The sequence below is a fragment of the Mastigoproctus giganteus genome, chromosome 8 (genome assembly GCF_048544385.1).
Source record: "Mastigoproctus giganteus isolate SK-2022 chromosome 8, ASM4854438v1, whole genome shotgun sequence".
Classification (NCBI taxonomy): domain Eukaryota; kingdom Metazoa; phylum Arthropoda; class Arachnida; order Uropygi; family Thelyphonidae; genus Mastigoproctus; species Mastigoproctus giganteus.
In genome coordinates this window covers 123,192,066-123,212,542 of record NC_143582.1, presented here as the reverse complement: position 1 = coordinate 123,212,542, position 20,477 = coordinate 123,192,066, and the positions used below count along the sequence as shown (strand labels likewise).

Genomic DNA, 20,477 nt, shown 5'->3' with positions numbered 1-20,477 from the left:
CTTTACCTGGATCTATGACCTTACATCCAAAATAGAGTTCACAGGCTTTTCTCACAAGTTGTGACAGTGGCATTCGCTGTGATTTTAATACCACTTCTACGCAAATGTAGCAAAATCTATCTGGCTTATTTTTAGGCAAGAACACATATTTCATGAATGCACACATAAAAACACAATTAAGAAATTGTAGATTTTTATTTCTAAATTAAGTTTATGATTTATACAACTGCACAAAACATTTGTTTACAAACACTAATTCACTAAAACACTTGTTCACACTCGCTCTCTGAAAAACATACACTTTTTGAAATATGAAAATGCTTGCTTGGTGTGGAACCAACTCATATACAGGGTGATTCACTACCAATGTGATAAACTTGCAGGAGGTGTAGGGGGCACAAAGACGAATCAGAATCACATAGCACTGCAGGGTCCAAAATGCCTTCGTCGTGCGGTAGAGGACTTTGAAAGGGAGGTCGCGTGAACAGTGATCCCGCTGGAAGTCAGCATTTGCGAACCGGTTCCCGAGGCAGTAGGATGGACGAGTATTCAAACGTTGAACTGGCCAACATGCACCTCGCGTATGGAGCTGCGGACTGTAACGGCACGCCGCTCTGCGCTTGTACTAGGAATGTTTCCCGCACATGCGTGCTCCTCATCATACGATTTTCGCACGTGTGCACAGAAGGTTACATGAGACTGGTTGTTTCACGAGAGGTACCATGAATCGAGAGCGAACGACAAGGACGCCAGACAATGAGGAGAATGTCCTATGTTTTACAGAAGGCAATCCGAGTACGAGTACTCGAGCAATAGGGCAACAATTGGGTATTTCCCAATCCATTGTATAGAGGATACTGTCAACAAGCCAAATGAGTTCATACCATCTGCAACGTGTCCAATCATTGGAGCCTGCGGATTATCCACTTCGGAGAACTTTTCTACTTAGTTTCTTCAACAGAAACGGTTCGCAAATGCTGACTTCCAGTGGGATCACTGTTCACGTGGCCTGCCGTTCAACGTCCTCTACCGCATGACGAAGGCATTTCGGACCCTGCAATGCTATGTGATTCCGATTCGTCTTTGTGCCCCCTACACCTCCTGCAAGTTTGTCGCACTGGTAGTGAATCATCCTGTATATACCAGGTGGTTATAAAATAAGTTTCCCTATTCAGACTCTAGTGTCAAAACAGTTAATGCTGTCAAAATCGGTGGGTGTGTCATTTAGGGTATGGGGAAGCGATTTGTAGAAGAAATTAGTTAAAATTTCTGCCACCAGGGGAAAACGGCACTGCACATGTAAAAGTTGTCATTTACTTCAAGACAAGCTGCTTATGCAAATGACATCTGTTAGATAAAAGCAGAAAGGCTAATGGCACCTCAATAACCATTATAGCTCTTACAAAAAAAATAATGTGCTCTTTTAGTAAAACTGATCTACCAGAACAATAGTACTGCTAATGCAGCACTACATGAATATCGGAAACTTAAAAGGATTGCATAAAGCACCTTTGGCACCTCCGTAGCCAGGTGGGCACGAGCAGCAGCAGCGCGTAGCACACGCTTCTTGATTAGACCGGGGTTCGAGCCTGTCACCACCAAATATGGAGGGTGCGGAAAGGTCAGGGAATGACCACCGCATATCCCCGGAGCAATATGGCCTTAGCTGCTAATGCTCCTAAAAACCAAATAACAAACAACAACAATAAAGCACCTTTGAAGTCAGTGGGGCTTCAAAAACTAATAAAGAAATTTGAAGCGACCAAGGAGTTAGGTGTAATTCCAGGTGGGGTATGACCATGTATCGGAACGGAGGTAGTGGATGAAGAATACAAAATGTCAGAATACAAAACACTACCAGTCAGCAGTGCCAGAGGCATGTCAAGAGACTTGAACCTTCCTTGGTCTACTGTATGTAAAGTGCTTCAAATAATTTTACCATGGTTCCCGTACAAGGTTCACATAGTGTAAGAACTAAAGTCTTGCGATCAGCAACAACGAATAGACTTTGCTCTACGATTTCTGGCTAATATGGAACTTGATGATCTTGTGTTCTGATGAGGCACATTTCACTCTTCGTGGGGCTGTAAATGCACAAAACTGCCGAATATGGGGGAACTTCTTGTCCATCTGCTGTGCATGAAAGACCACTATAAAGTCCATACGTTACAGTATGGTGTGGATTCACAGCAGAGTTTATAATCGAACCATTGTTCCTGAAGAGTCTACACCTCATGGTCCATAAGGTGTACGGTAACTAGTGCACGGTACTGTACTCTTCTAAGAGATCACATTATTCCCTCTCCACAAGAAAGGCAATGCTTGGAGATCGTAGTGTTCATGCAAGATGGTGCCCCTCCCCATATTGGTCGACAAGTGAAGGAACTGCTCCGTTCAACATTCGGAAATCATCACACCATTTCTAAAGACTTTCTGCAGTTCTGGCCAGCCCGATCACAGATCTCAATCCCTGTGATTTTTGGGTCTCCTGAATAGGGAAACTTAAGTTATAGCCAGCCAGTATTAGTACAGAAGTTTCTAGAAGACTCAAAATGTTTATAGTGAATACCATTGAAAGTTCTAGAACCTTCAAGAAACATCCTGACCTTCCTACCGCATGTAACAATATTCTGGAACATCTCAAACGTTATAGAAAGCTATAACGTTTGAGACATTTCAGACATACCATTTATGGGGATACCTGAAAGACAGAATTTGGCAGCATACAGACGCTTGTCGATTTGAAAGCAAGCATTCAACAGCATGTAGCCAAAAACCCGAATGAGATGCTATGCGAAACTGTGTTGCAAGCAGTCCTCCGTTTTCAAAATGTCATCTCAAGTGAAGGAAAGCACATAGAACAATATCTGTAGATTTCTAAGTTCTGATATTAAAATCTAATCATAAATTAAGTATTCCATCTCATGTTTACAGTGACAATTTTCCCCTGGTGGCAGAAATTCAAACTAATTCTTTTCTTCTACAAGTCGCTTCCCCATATCCTAAATGACATACCCACCAATTTTCTCAGCACTATCTCTAACCGTTTTGACACTAGGGTCTCCTGAATAGGGAAACTAAAGTTATAGCCAGCCAGTATTAGTACAGAAGTTTCTAGAAGACTCAAAATGTTTATAGTGAATACCATTGAAAGTTCTAGAACCTTCAAGAAACATCCTGACCTTCCTACCGCATGTAACAATATTCTGGAACATCTCAAACGTTATAGAAAGCTATAACGTTTGAGACATTTCAGACATACCATTTATATGCTTTATAAATATCACAAACGTTCAAAAAAATAAATAAATAATAAAAATAAATAAATAGATGGAAAAGGTGATTAAAACAACTACAGGTCTTGGTTTTCGGTACCTCACTTTCCACGGTGCTGCTCATCCCAATAGCAGTCATTAATCTACTATATTTGAAAACTGAGGTTGATAGAACTTTTTAAGCACATATCTGAATTTTTGAAACATATTTCCTATGAGAATCTGTTGAAATTTTATTTCAGGGAAGAAATTGATGCTGACCACAGTGTAATCAAATTCTTTTCCCATACAGTTGCTCCTTTGCAGCATAATGGATTGCATCCTTATTTATTGTCTTTCCTCAATTTGAATTTATGTCCCTCAGGTGCAGAATCTGAACAAGAGATAGAATTCCATCAGCATTGGGCTTGTTCAAACCATTCAATCACTTATACACTTCAATAGATCACCTTGCAGGTGTCTACTCTCCAGATGTTACAATTTCTCCTCCACTTTGCTCTCAATTATTACAAAATCATTTGGCTCACGGCCAGAGGTTGATAAGCTTCTGGCCTCCACATCCCTACAGAATTCCTCATGTGTGAATGTAGATGCAAAATACTCACAGTTTGCCAGCTACCTCAGCTGACAAACTGAATGAGTATTTTAGCTCATCAACAATTGAACCATCAATGTCAAGTGGACCAATCTGATTCATCCCCTTTCTTCTAGAGTTTACACAAATTAAAGAAGTCTTTACTGTTTTTCTTTGCATCCTTTGCCAAAGTCTTCTCATAATTTGCCTTTGCCTGTCTAATGTCCTTTGTGAATTGATTACAGACTATCTTATATATACCCTTGGCATCTATGTCTCCTGATAATTTAAATAGTATGAACCAGAGTTGTAATGCTAAAAAAATCCCCCATATATTGAGGTAAACTTCTCTTTTTATTATACAAATCCTGATAATTTATATGCATTCCATGCATTTTTCTTTTCGGCCACGAGTCTCATTAGTTCATCTGACATCCATTTAGACCTAAACCTTGAACAGTATTTCTTAGTTGGTATGAAAAGCCTCGTAGCTTCCAAGATTAATTCCTTGAATGCTTCCCATTTAGAATTTGCTGTTGGTAACACATCATCAGTTGGTCCCACTGTATAGAATTTAAAAACTGACTCAGACCACCGTAGTTACCTTCAGGAAAGCAAAAACCCATCTCTTTACACCTGATGGTAGTTACATCTTTAAGGAAATCCCACATCAGTACAATGATTACTACCACCTAATGGTTCCCTTACCTGCAGATTCTTCATGCACGAAGAATCACTACTGATAATCAGATCAAGAGTATTACTCCCTGTGGTTGCCTCTCGAACATGCTGCTGTAGAAAACAATCATCCAATAAATCGACAAAAGTCTTGATAGCGTGTGAATAACCAACCCACAAGTTCCAGTCATTAGGCCTATAACACAATTCTATTCTCAAACTGGTTTTCTCGGTGCTTATGTCACACCAAACTGATTCAACACTGTATTGTCCATCCATGTCAACAATGCACTTTCTTAAATTTTGTGTTTCTTAACTAACAGCATCACTCATCCCCCCTTCTATCCTTCCTATACACACTGTACTCCCCAAATTCCAATTCTGCATTCCTCATCTCTGTGTCACACCATGTCTCTGATATCCCAACAACATCACCTCAAATTCATTAAATTTATTTACTATACTCCTGGTATTGGTGCACATGCAAGTATACATACACATCTGTTCTTACTCTTAGTTACCCTGACTCAACCTATGTATTTACTTGTTCCATGATGACCCACAGCAGTTCTTGAAATCCCCAGTACCTCACTTTCCACAGTTCTGCTCATCCCAATAGAAGCAGCGCAAGAATAGTTTCACCTCTGCCTGTGGCTACTGTTAATCTATCAGTCTGTGAATCATCCCACCAAGCTAGCAGTTTTCTGACCCGCCTTACACTGCCTTGATAGCATCCACAAATATTCTTGCACCCATTCTATTTAAGTGTCTCCCATCCCTGTAGAAGCAGTCTCTCCTGTTAGCAAGCACAGGCCACACTAAAAAAAAATCTACCCCATGAGACTTGCACAATCTCTCCAGGGCTGAATTTATTGACAAGGCTCTCATCACATATCCCCCCTCCTATTGTGTCTGGGCAGAATTGTAGACACTTTCAAATTTAACCCTAACTCGTGACTATTTTTCAATACTGACCTATACCTGTTAAGTAAGTCTGCAGATATCCTACTCTTAATGTCATTAGATATCCTACTCTTAATGCCAATGTTGGACACATTGGCACTAATGTCATTAGTGCCAATGTGTCCAACAATATCACCCTTTGTGCCCTTAAAAATGACTTGATTCTTATCATATTCTTCTTCTACAAACACACTTGATCATGCTTGCTACTATCAAAACCTTATTTTTTGTTTGCTTTTAGGTGGTCTGTTGTGTTTCAGTGGATTCCTTGAATTGGTAAATTGTTTCCTTTCATGTCCTTTTGCACGTGCCAAATCAGATGAATGGGGAGGTGGCACTATGGATATTTTGAGAAGTGATGTTACCTGTCCAACTGCTTCAGGTTGTTTATGATTGACTGTGTCCATCAATCATTTCAAAACTCCTTAGTAGCAGACCGCATTAACAGTGACAACTCGCAGAATTCTCATAAGGCGCCTCCGTAGCCAGGTGGGATGGAGAAGCAGTGCATAGCACATGCTTCTTGATTAGACCGGGGTTCGAGCCCGTCACCACCAAATACGGAGGATGCAGAAAGGTCAGGAATGACCACCACATATTCACGGAGCAATATGGCCTTAGTTGCTAATGCTCCTAAAAACCAAACAACAACAACAGAATTATCATAACACCATCCTGCCATTGTAAAAAAAATGGAATCAGCATGACCTTTTCATGCTTATTCCATTGGCAGTCAAAATCATGAACTTATGATTTTGACTGCCATACCTTTTTTGACCTTGTTGACAATGTTTTCCATTAGGAGCTTTGAATCTTGGTCTCTGGGTCATATCTATGCACTCATCACCTGTTACAATTTTTGTTACAAAAATTGTAACAGATATTACAGTTGTCACCTGTTATAAAATTCAGAGTTTGATGAAATGAGGAGAAGACTGGAACAAACTTGGCACTCACTTACTTCTTGCCCAAATCCTCAGTCAAAATAGCTGAACAGAACCAAAGGAAATACATATGCTCGTTAATTTTTTGAGTGGTAAATCAAAAAATTACTGAGTAGATGATTAGATCAACAAAAAATTTGTTGCTGACCTAATTGAATAATTGTGCAGACTTCACTGATCTTTTGATCATTTCATAGCAACCATTTCTTTCTTCATCTTCATGTGTAAAAGTTTCTTCGCAAAACCACTTATTCTTTTTTTTCCTTATAGCATTATCTTTGCAAACTGTAACAAGCATTTCATGTATGTCCATGGCTGACTTTCCCCTCCAAGTTTACAACAAAATTTAATGTTCACACATTGTTCAAATTTAGTCATTTTCAGTACACATGAGAAATGAGAAAGTATTCACCTCAATTGTTTGCTTAATTCCATATTTCCACCAGCCTGGCACTAACAAGTTAAAAATGGTATGTGCATTCAAAAGATGTTGGTGCAAGTCCTCACAATCTTTTTTGCTACCTCTATGCATTCAAGAAGTGAAATCACCAGCAGACGATTTCATTTAAGAAAAGTATTACAGTAAGTCCCCGACGTACATAAGTCGAGTTTTATGTAACTCGGGAATGACTAATAAAATATTGAAAATATATCCCTGATATGCCAAAAATTACAAAAACTGCATAATATCCTGGGAAGAATGAAGAAAAATTGTTATATATATATAGAAAAATAGTTATACATTTTTAATTGGTTCAATTAAAAACTTTATCTGGGTACAGCAGTGAAGTAGCCGGAATGGCACGTAAGAAAAGAAAACATAAAAGGAAGAAAAAACACGTTACTGCATCTACTATAAAAACTGATATGTATTTCGTAACTTTGGTTATTACAGTTGACTTCACTGGTGCCAATCCCTTCACCGCTTCTCGTCTATCTTTGTCCTTTTTTATTGTATTCACTGTTGACACTCACTCACAAATCTAAATTCCATGTGATACTTGTTAATGTTTGACCATTTTCATAGATCCTTATTATTTTAATTTGCTGATCCAAATCAATCACTTTCCTTTTCTTGGTAGATTTACTAGTACTGCTGTCACTTATTCTATGGTTAAAACGAAATTTTCTGTAAAGAATTTCACAAAGGTGGAAACACACTATTATCACCTCACGCGAGCTCACATTTTATTAAAGCACATTTCGGGAGGTCAATACCATAAAACAAAAAAAAAAATTTGCAGTTTATGTTTACTGGGCTTTTCTGTTGGTGCAATCTATAATAAATGGGTAGCAAACTATCTATTTTGCATTTCGATAATAATCATAGCTGGATTTTTGTGGGTTTTTATATTATGACAAAATGTGTCCCCCCTTCACTGAAATCTTGTCATATAAAAAAAAAAATTAATTAATTAATTTTTAGAATCTTCTCTTCATTCCTATTTTTTAAGCTTGTTACTCCGTATCTCACTTGTGCAATTTATGCTTGCCGTGTTCGTCATTATTGATTGCTTATTTTATTTATTTATTTTTTTTAACTGTTTTAAATTTTACAATCCTAAAAAAAAAAAAAAAATTTGAGTGAAAAATATTACATGTCCGAAGTTACGGACTTACCATACTGAAATAATGTCAAAAAGTTCAGAATTGTACTTCAAATATCATTCTTTATTTTAACAATATAATGAATACATATAAGACCTAAAGTGCAAATTTAAATCTAAAAAAAAAAACTAGATGAATTCACAATTTTCTGCTTCTACCTAACCAATATCTGAGCAAAATTCTGAAAAGCGAAGTCAAATAACATAAATCTTGAAATGTTTATCATAGGAGCAGTTTTTGAATGTTTCTGGCTGAAATTCTCAATGTAATACTCTGAAATATTAATGTTATTTGTGATGGCAGTCTTTTTTTTTTTTTTTAATTTCATAACTTAAGTGCTAGTTGTCAGTGACATTACTGATCTGCACCTAACACTCTTCATATCATCATAAACGTTGCTGCATGAAAATATTACTGAATGAATTTTTGTTTCCTAGTAATTGAAATATTGATTAATTTCTTGAGATTCTTAACCACGGAGGCTTGCTTATCTTTTTGGGGCCTCCCAAAATGAAACCTAATCAATGTTTTGCTTCCAATTTTTTTTTTTTTTTTTTTGTTCACCTGTTCAATTCAAGGTTTTTGTTGTTGTTTTTGGTTTTTTTTTTTAGAAGCATTAGCAACTAAGGCCATATTTTTCCGGGATATGCGGTGGTCATTCCCTGACCTTTCCGCATCCTCCGTATTTGGTAGTGACGGGCTCGAACCCCGGTCTAATCAAGAAGCGTGTGCTATGCACTGCTGCTCCTTCCCACCTGGCTATGGAGGCGCCTTCGAAGTTTTTGTAATGGACAGAATATGGTTATAAACGAAGTCTATACAAAACTGAATTTTCTAGCATATATTTCATTTACAATTCTTGAAACCTTGAATAAGGTATGCACCAGCTGTATTAAAAATGGTTAAGAACCCCTGCCTTAATAACTATCAAATAAAATGGGCTCAGAGGAATATGAGCATGCATGCACTTCTCTAATAGTAATAAAAATCATAGTACAGCATTTAGCCTTCAAGAAATCAATAAATTCCATGGCATGTCTTTACCATTGCAAAAAAGTGGGCCATATACACTTATGTGAACACTGATGATGAGAGGACAGAGAGATTAAAACCAGTTCACTATAACAAATTTTGCAACAGTGCAATGCAACAGTTGACATGAATGACATGAATGCATGCTGAGATGCAGCATGCATTCATGTCAATTACACAAGCAGGTGTACTCAATATAAAAGCAAGGGCATAAGTGTACCTGAAATATGATTTTTTTCATGGTCATACTTTTGTAAGTTTAACATAATCAAGTATGTCAATTAAAAGGAAAACAATACTTGAGGAATACTAAAACTGCCAATGCCTTTACTCAAATATTTATTTAAATTTAAAAAATTAACAGGCTTGGATTCACTTATGAAAGGTGTGCCTGTTCCATGATTAAGGATCATGGAACAGGCACACCTTTACTATAACTTAATGAAATATAGTGTCTCTCTTTGAACTAAAAACATTCTACATAATATTTATAAACATAATAGAGATACTTACTATAGGGATCAAATCTCATAATTTCTAATTTATCATCAAGCTTGTTTCGCATAAAAAACATTCTGTGGCCTGTGACCATACTTTCTAATGCAACAAGAACAAGCCTAAAGGATTAACAGTATTTAAATAACAGTTTATAATTACATGCTAGATATGTTAAAACTTGAGCATTAAAAATACAGCAGATCCTTGCTATTCACAGGTGCTTGATTCAAGAGTTCTGTATCTGCAAGTTAGTAGTCCAATTTTGTTGTGGACAATCTTCCATCAATGATAACTAAGGCTGTCACTTAGAGGTTTAAAACACTGTTGGGACTGTTAGTAACACTGCAGATAGACCCCAGTGTGCAAGGTCTAAAAATACTATAAAAAATTATGTCAAGTATAAGTATGGGGACCGCACCTGTTCAAGTATGGAAACCGCACTTAAAGAAAGAATCATGCTTCTTGAAAGGATACAAAGACTGGTAACTTAACTGGTGAGATTGGCAAACGGGTGTCCATATGAGGAAAGACTTCGAATATGTGAGTTGCAGAGCTTGGAAACTAGGCATCTTAGAGGAGATTTGTTTGAGGTGTTTAAGGCTCTGGGAGGCATAAGTAAAATGAATGAGGACAAAATTTTCATGATTATAAATTATTCTAGAACTAGGGGCCCTAATTTCGAGTTATGGGGAAGATGTTTAGACTGATTGCAAGAAGTTTTATTTTAGCTAGTGAGTTATAAATTACCTACATGGGTTGTAAAGGTTGACAGTTTGGGGAAATTCAAAGGTCAGCTGGATAATTATCTAAGGGAGGAGGGAAACACATTGGTTGTCTATTTCCTTTTCTCTTATTAATTATTTATTTTTTAAAATTTTCTTCTTATTATTATTATTACTTATTTTATTTATTTATTATTATTATTATTATTTTTTTGGCTGGTGCAGCATAAGTCATAGGCTTCCTTGCACCATATGGCCATTGCTAAACCGAAAAACACAGGATAAGAGCCACTCAGGTACAAACCAATACAAGCAAAGTTAGAGTGGTGCTCACATTTGGCAAGAGGAAAGCAGGTATTCCTGTGGCATTGGAGAATACCAAGTAGTATTTTATTCTGATTACTTAGTGCAATATCACCATTTTGTTTAAAACTCTAGTGAGAATGCCAAAAAAAAAAACTCATGGCCCCAGTATCAGATTCACTGATCAAATTTTAAATTTTATTCTTAATAAAAATACCATTAGAAACAATATCATTTTACCCAAAAAAAAATAAATAAAAATCCTTGACTATCATTAAGGTCATATTTCAAGATTGTAAACTTGGCAAAATCTAAGGACACAAAAAATTCTATGAAAAATTAACATGTGTGACACAGTAGTGACCTTTTTACTCCAAATCAGAGCTTGAAAATGTTTTGTGGTTACCCTACTCTGATCAAAGAATAATTAATAATGATGTTGGGGAGAGAAATACCACACCTGGGTAATAATAAAATTGTCACAATTTTTTTTTTTGACAGTCCCTGTACGTTAACTCCTGCCCAGAAAGTTATGCATATTCTTAATATACTACGGATGCTATGTTTTATTGTGATGCCTATCGTAAGGGGCTCACATCTGCTGAGGGTCCTGAGCTGGATATCATCATTCTTCTCTTTCTTGGTGATTCCCTTCTACTTCTGACTCAAGCTCTCTCTCTCTGGGTAATTCAGAAATTTTTTTTGGGCTGGTGCAGCATAAGCCTCAGGCTTCCTTGCACCATATGGCTAATAATAATAATAAGCTCAGCAGACATGGCTCATACTGCATGACAGAAGATATGACAAGTGACCAGAGTTTTGATCTTAAGGCATAACATGGATTGAAACATATTAAGACTTCACTGGAGATAAGAGATCACTAGGAAGACCCAAAAGAGAATGGTTCCAATATCTAAAGGAAAACACAGGCTTTCAGAGCTATCAACAAATGATGAAAGATTCAAGAGACTGACAATAATGGAGGTCGATATCTAAATAGACTCAACTCATGCCAAACGGAAGAGTAGAATGATGAATGATGATGAAGACTTCATTAATATGGTCTTCACAGTTGGGTGCCAGACAGTCCATCAGACAACCTAATAGCAGTGCTTTGGGATGTTGCTAGTGAGATAACCTTGCTACGTCTATTCTATCAGCTATGATCGGAGGGCGAAGGTAAAGAAAGCCCACACGAGAAGCATGCAAAAGTTCGATAAATTTACCGGTAAAAGTACTTTGCGTAACGGCATTTGTATTGTTGCTCGCTCAGTAAACATACAGTGGGTGTTATCAGTCAGAAGCAGAAATTTAATCCCACGGGAGATTGAAACCCTCCCGAAGTGGAGGGGGTAACCTGACCTTTTTTCTTTAGAATCACAGGTGGACTAGTGGATAAATTGTTCATTAAGAAAAAAAAAAAGGCAAAGGTAAAGGAAGCCCACACGAGAGGCATGGCAAACTTCAAAAAAGTTTACCAGTGAAACTACGTTACGAACATTTTTTATGACACCAGAACTTCCAATATGACTCTGTTTGTGATCAATTAGTTAATTCAATTAGTGATTCTAAATAAAAAAGGTCAGGTTACTCCCCTCCACTTCGGGAGGGTTTCAAGCTCCTGTGGGATTCAACTGCTACTCCAGGACCGATAACACCCACCGTCTGTTTACTGAGCAAGCAACAATTCAAATGCCGTTACGGCAAAGTACTTTTACCGGTAAATTTCATCGAACTTTTGCATGTTTCTCGTGTGGGCTTTCTTTACCTTATCCGATCGGAGAAATTTCCACCAGTATGTATTCTAGAAGGCAGGGGTTAATTCTGAGGCTCCAGACTACAGTAAGGAGTGAGGTATATTCTGATATGTATATAACAAATTTAAAATCATTATAATTAAAGTATTTTCTCACTCTTTAAATTAAAATTTATAATTCAGAGATGTGGAGTGCCATTAGATGGCACTCCACATTGAAATGAAATTTGGTATATACAGAGTTCAAAACGTGGATAAGAGAACAGAAGGGGGGGAGTTTAAATATCCCCCTAAGCAGAAATTGGTGTGTCGTCATGAGAGGAAATTAAAAGGGTGTTATTAATGGATTATCACTAATAAACACAATGTATTCAATTCACATTACAGTCAATGTTGTGAGTAATGTAACCTGCCAGTACATATTCCCACATTCCCAAAGCCAAAAACCAAAGGGGACAAAGTCAAGTGAACAGGATCACTGTGAGGTTACCCAATCATTTCGTCATGTTGAAATGCCTTTGGAACAATTCTTGCAATAGATTAAACAATGTGAATGGAACTCTATCCTGCATTCTATGCATTTCCACTGTCAGAACAAATTAATTAATGACGGCTTTTAGCAGCATATTCCAATATCTATGCTGCAATGAAGCTGGAGAGAGATCTTGAAGTAGTGGAGCTACAGTAAATTTTCACACTCAGGGAATCCAGCAGAACTGTGTGTGTATATATGAAGATTTTTAATAGCCAAAAATGAAGTCATGGGTATCTGCATCCCATTGAAGTGAAGTGGTTTTGTCTCCCCAGAAAGTGTTCCACTACCATATTTATCTGCACATTTCTGGCATGAAAGTGCAAGGCATAAATGTGAATTCTATATAGATGGAAGTTTAATTACTGGACCCTTCCAATTGAAACACCGATATTTCCAAAGCATTGGTTGCTACTGCTGCACTGCTACTATGTAGGTCTAAATAATTTCCCTAGGAGTGATCTAGCCAAGGGAGCTGCACTGCTTACTACTTTTGTGAGTTTCTTTCATATCCTTGGAACCCACTTGCAAAACCACAATTCGCAAAAAAAACAAAAAAAAAAAAAAAAAAAAAACAACTAAATTAAGAATAAGTGATGCATCGGGAGTGTTTGAATAATTTCGAAAAAAATCAAAAAGCCAATACAGCAGATTTATAAGCCAGTTAGAAGTAAATTTAGACTGATGCATCCCCCATCTTGTTGGCACATAATTTAGGAAAAAATTTAAGAGAACAAAGCCAAATTGTGAAATACCACAATATAAAATTTAAAAAAATTTAATTTATATTATAAATATACATAAAAGCATAGAGATATAGAGAGAGAGAGAGAGATGCATTGAATGCTCTTCAAAGCACTTGTATCAACCATGTGAATAGCAAAAGATCAAAAAAAAATCACCAAATTTCAAACCAATAAAGTGCTGTTTGATAAATTTATGAAGCACAATAAAGTGCAGAACAAAACTAGTGTCACTGTTGATGGACTTTAAGGCAATGCATTGTAATCCTGAGAAAGTGTGTAAGTCTGTAGGAGCTGAGCTTCTTCATTAAATTTTTTTAATTAACTGAAATTTGTTTCCTGGAACTGTCTATATGAAGCACTCTAAATTGACTAAACAGTACTTGTAGCCTCCTAATAATGCATTATCTTTTTGTTGTTGCTGCTACATAAAAAAGAAAACAAGAAAGAAGAGACATCTATGGAATAGCATAGTTTATTACTATTAGAGAGAGAATTCTCATTATTATCATCAGAATCAACAATCAATCTTGAATTTAAATGTCATGCAGAAAAGCTTCTTATCATCTGTTAAATTTAAAATATAATTCCCTTCCATTTAATCTGGGGCAGATTAAAGTCACCTGTAATAAGACATACACAGTTGCTTGCCCACTCCACCTGCATGCAAAGACTCTCGTCATATTTTTCACAACTTTCTGATCCTGTAGATTACTCCTACTATATTTGGGTGGCACCACGTTTCTGATAGCCCTATTATATCAGCATTAGTTGTCCTAACCAGGAGTTCAAATTCCACCATTTTATTGACAACACACCTGAGATCACTGTAGACACACTTCAGACTAAGTAATCATCTACAGTTTACTATCCTGACACATCCCTTGAACATATTTAGGTTTGTATCCCAAGCTATATCTTCCCTCTCATTTGAAACATTGCTACCATCAAAATATGTTATCAACATTGGCTGTTGTGGCAACAAACAAGAATTCATGAGGGGAGTGCAAGCATTACTTTGACCCATATCACTAGATAAATGCCGATCTAAATTACCCTTTTCACTCATAACTAGCAGTTTTCCCTGAACCCGTAAGGTATCCTAAATGACACTGGCAAAAATTGTTCACCACTTTTGTTCAAATAAATATCATCTCTACAAAATAGATTCCTACTACCTGCAAATGCAGGCCATACTGATAAAAATTTTCCCCTGAAGAGCCTTGCATCTTCCCTCAAGTATCGAGTTAATCCACAAGGCTTTCAGCATATAGTCCCTCCTATCGTGTATGAAATGTGTAAGTGTCGCAGAATTGCAGACACATATACATTCAGACATAACTTGCAGCATTTTTTCAACATGGTCCTATACTAATCCAACAGATGGTCTGGTCGTGTTTTTTTTAATATCATTAGACCCCACACAAATAATAATTCTCTATTTACACCTTTGTTAAAATCTGACAAACATATGCTGGTTCTAGACCACCTATCTTTATTAAAAAAATGTTAAACGTTTCCCTGACAATAGAGCCACCCAATAAAACTAGATTACCTTCTATAAGAGTGCTCTACTTGACTATTCTTTTCTGGGTCTCAAATTGTGGGTGCTTCACTTAGCAGGTCAAGTGATACTTGAATCACTGACTAGTTCCCAGTTACATTTTTTCTAGGGCAAGCACTATTTTTTTCAGTGACTCAAATTCTTCTCACAAATTCATCTTGTTCGCCAGAGCTGTAAAACCCCCTGCGAATGCTAAGTTTTTAGATATATTTAGTCGTTTTATTGATTTAACTGTTATATTAAATTATTTTCTATAAGTAGCTTTTATAGTCCCAGTCAAGCTCCTTGGTTTATTTGAATTTAGATAGTGATTCTGAAAGTTAATACTTAGTGTTCGTAGATCTTACCATTCGTAACTTGCAGCCATTGTTATAAGATGTGGAATAGCGTAACACAAATCTCGAACTTCATAGCGTAAGGTTTAACGTAAAACTAAACAGCAAAATATGTAGCACTGTATTAAAAATCTGTTAGATTAGTATAGTATTATCAATTAAACAGTAAAACTAATTAAACTTATTATATTTCATTGTTAATTAAATTATACATAAACTGAATCATGACCCAGACTAGAGCATCAAAGCAGCGAGCACAAAGTAGAGTTAGTACTGTGGCTCACAGGAGAACCGAATGGGGACGATTCTCCAATGCATCGCAGTCTAAAAAATATGTGTGAAATGTTTGCAGACCTGTCTAGAACATAACATGATCTAGCCAAGGAAGATATCTTTGTGTGTGTGCTAAGTGCAGAGACTGTGAAGAAATTAGGTGCCAACTCAGTGTTCTGAAGGGCATCTATGAGAATTTGAGGTGTAGGGTATATGCCCTTGAAGAAAATAATATGAGGAGCCCATCAAGCTCTCAGCTGCCAAACTCAATGCCAGAGCTCATTCCTCTGCATCAGGCAACACAGCAATCTATAAGGCAGAATGCACTGATCCCACAGGAAGTAGTTATTGTTGGTGAATCCATTGTCAGGGAGATGGAGAATATATTATGAAAAAAAAAAAAGATAGGTGGAACAGGACCAGGGTATGTCTGCCAGGGGCGAAAGTTGATTACGTTGTAGGGCAGATACCATCTTTTAAGGTCACAAAAGATGATATTGTTGTGCACATTGGCCCTAATAACTGTAAGAATAAGAGATCTGCAGATTTACTTAACAAGTACAGGTCAATGCTGAAAAAAAAGTCACGAGTTAGGGTTAAATTTGAAAGTGTCTGCATTTCTGCCCAGGCATGATATTCCAATTGTGCATCACTTATATCTGTGTGACACCATGTCTCTGATATCCCAACAATATCCACCTTTGATGTCTTTACCAGCACTTCAAATTCATCAAATTTATTTACTATACTCGTAACATTGGTGTACATGCAAGTATACATGCACCCATTCTTACTCTTAGTTACTCTAACACACCCATGCATTTATTTGTTTCATGACTTCCAGGAATCCCTGAAATCTCCAGCAACTGGCTTTCCGGGCTGCTGCTGATTCCAATAGAAGCAGTGAAAGAATCACTTCCACCTCTGCCTGCAGCTACTATTAATCTTTTAGTCTGTGAATCCCCCCAAGCTAGAAATTTTCCGACCCACGTAGCATTGTCTTGATAGCATCAGCAAATATTCTTGCACCCACTCTATTTAAGTGTATCCCATCTCTGTAGAAGCAATCTCTCCTGTTAACCTCCTGTTTGTTACGAAGCATGACACCACCCCTTCTATCTTCCCTATCTTTCTTAAATATATCACACAGACCATAGTGGAACTTGTCATCCCCAATTTCCAGGTAGCACCATCTTTCTGTTAGCCTTATTATGCAAGCATTATTTGTCCTAACCAGGAGTTCAAATTCTGCCATTTTATTGACAACACTCTTGACACTCCTACAGACACAGTTAACATTATGACTCAGCCTCTGTTTTGTAGTTTTCTACCCTAACACACCCCTCAAAGTTATTTAGGCTTGTTTCCTTATCTTTCTCATCCTGCTCAACTGAAACATTGTTACCCTCAGAACATCTTGCTATCATCGGCTGTTGTAGCAACAAACAAGAATTCTTGAAGTAATGCAAGCATTACTTTGACTCATATCATCAGATAAACACAGATCTATATTAGACTTCTCTCCCCCCACTAATTAGCAGTTTTCCCGAACCCTTAATGTGTCCTCAATGATACTGGCAAAATTCCTTGCACCACGTTTGTTCAAATGAATACCATCTCTACAAAATAAATTCCTCTATCTACAAGTGTGGGCCATGCTGATAAAAATTTCCTTCGAGTCTTGCAGATTCCCTCAAGTGTCAGGTTAATCTACAAGGCTTTCAACATATAATCCCTCCTATTGAGTCTGGACAGAACTGCAGACACACGTTCTGACCAAAATCGCGGCATTTATTCAGCATAGTCCTATATTTCTCCAACAGATGGTCAGGTCAGGTCATGTACGTTTAATATTGTTAGTCCCTACATAAATAATAATAATTCTCTCTTTCCACCCATATCAACTGCCCTTAAAATCTGACAATCTGATAGTAACATCATTAATTGTTGCTCCTGGCAAACACACACTGATTCTAGAGCACCTATCTTTATTACAAAAAATATTAATCATTTCCCTTACAATAGTCTCCCAATAAAGCTATATCACCTTGAACTAGAGTGGTATGCACTACTTGTGAGGTCACAAGATACTTGAATACCTGACGAGCTCCCAGTTACATTTGTTTCTAGAGCAAGCACGACCGGATTCTTCTCACAATGCAGCAAGTTCTAATTTGAGATTGGTACACTCCTTATCAGGTGTAAAGAAAAGAATCATCAGTTGAGCTAGGTTTGTCCACTAGACAAACCTTAGAATACATGCCACAGGCTATACAAATGATGATCTCACAACTCACCAGAAATGCCAGTAGGCATTTCCGTCTGGGTCACAATATCCTTGGCCAAAGTATTGTAAGTGGATCTTGTAGCAACCATCATTAAGGTAAAATTTGACCTTTAGAACAATTACAAAGTTTAAATTATCAAAATATTACAGAAATGAAACTGTTGACAACAAGAGAAAATAAATATAATCTAATGAACGAAAGTTACGATGTTCCCAACCAAAATATAAATAAAATCAAGGGCTATCTGAAAATTAAGCGGTAGCTTTTCAAATATAGGCAACCCCCATATAACATGGTACTTCTACAACACGGTTTCGGTCTAACATGATTGATAAATTGCAGCAATATTCGCATAACATGATACTTAAATAACACAGTTTCACTCTAACATGGTTAGAGAACTGCAGCAAGCATCGCATAACACAGTATTTTTGAGTTTTTGTGTGGGGAAAAACCTTCTATATGTTGGATGTAACTTTTCAACATTTCCATTCTTTCTTGTGAATCGCCGCTGTTAACTCACCAGTCATTATGAAAAAATAAAAAATAAATATATATTGAGAAATCCCCGTGTTAGGTTCTGTGCTACTGAACTTGTGCTTGTTTGAGACCATAAAAATTTGTGACTTCGAAGAGTGCAGTTTGTAACTTTAAGGTTTTTGTAAGGTTATTTTGGTTTTTATTTGATCATTTATAAATTTTTCCGGGTATATATTATTAAACTTTGTTCTTAAGAAGGACATTGGAATAATTTCTTTGTTGTGAATTAAATTTGGGTAACTGCCGATTTATTTAATGAATGGTTTCTAAATTGTTTTGTGCCAGCCGTGGAAAACTATTTAAAGCAGTAAAATCTAGATTTCAAAGTTTTATTACTATTGGATAATGCGGTAGGCCATCCAAAAGATTTAAGTCATCCAAACTGTTGAAGTAATGTTCCTACCACCTACTACAACTTCTTTAATTCAGCCATTAGATCAAGCCTTTTATATCTACCTTTAAAACTCATTACGTCAGAAAATCATTACAATGGATTTTGGAAAAAATTGATTCCAAATCTATTGAAGTGATGGAGGCATGGAAACATTTCTCAATTGTGGACTGTATCGAAATCATTTAGCTTTATCACTCAAAGAAGTAAAATCGTCGACACATGCGTGTTGGAAAAATGTATGGCCAGAGTCAGTTCATTCAGGAAATATGGTCCAACTAGCAGAATAGAATTGGTGCGATAGTAGAACTGCTAAGTCGGTAGGAGGGGAAGGTTTTGATGATATGACTACTGAAGACATTCACGAAATACCGGTAGAAAAAGAGGCTGGCAAAGTGACTTTGGTGGAAATAGCATCGGAGATAAACCAGATCAATTCAGAGGAAGACAGTGCAGATGAAAATTCTGAAGTTCCAAATTTTACACTAAAGAGTATACGGGAAGGCTCCTTCAACTGAAAGGAGCACAAAGTTCAAAAGGGAGCTTCAAAAATGCTTAACTTCATACCATACAATTTACAAAGATCTATCAAGCAAATGAAAACAATCCCAAAATACTGATATTTTAAAAGGGGGCAGAAGATGCACAAAATCTAGATGCTGCAGAAGAAAGTTCAGAAGGTGAAGATATTCTGCAACAGAGAAAACGTTCTCATTTGATTGTGCTTAGCAGCAATGAAGAGGAAGAAAATTAAATGAACATACATTATCTGTCATATATGTATTGCAGTTTGTAGGACGTTTGTTCAGTTATTACAATTTTTAATAAAAATTAAGTTTCCGATAGTTATAAAACAAATGGTGTATTTTTGTTAGCTTTTGGAATGTAACTCCCCACCTTTTGTACTGGTTCTTAGTCCCATATAACACTGTTTCGCACTACATGAGATTTTATAGGAACTTAACTACAGTGTTATACGAGGGTTACCTGTATATATTAACTACAGTTTAGTATGTTAAATAAAAAAAACTCAAAAAATTATTCCAAAAACTAACCAGCTATGAAGTTCCAAAATGCATAGTGCTGTATACAATCAGGAACAGCAATGTGTGCTATACGTGCACTGATTAACATCAAACCAACGAATTTTAAGAGGGCCTGAAATATATGGAATTTCAAATTTAAAATACAGTAAACCCCCGCTATTTGCGGGGGTTACGTTCCTGAGAAATGCCGTGAATACCAAAAATGCAAATACTGAGTTATGGCTCCCATAGTAATAAAGGGGTTTCGCTCCAAAGTATGAAATATATAAGAAAAACTAGTCTAAAATTTTGTCTATGTATGTATTATATGTACCTTCATAATATGACTATGTACATAGACAGTACATAGTGAAATGCAAGCATATGGCATCGAAATGAAAATAAGAAACAATTTAATATTAAATGTAATATT

General features: G+C 36.7%; 1 protein-coding gene across 1 annotated transcript in view; it reads right to left on the bottom strand.

Moving 5' to 3' along the window:
- The window catches only part of mRpL33 (mitochondrial ribosomal protein L33), a 131,586-nt gene that overhangs the window by 62,729 nt on the left and 48,380 nt on the right, over positions 1-20,477 (bottom strand). Inside the window, exon 4 of the mRNA XM_090379672.1 lies at positions 9,588-9,691. Coding sequence (XP_090235798.1) covers positions 9,588-9,691 — 104 coding nt within the window. The remainder of the gene's footprint in view (positions 1-9,587; positions 9,692-20,477) is intronic.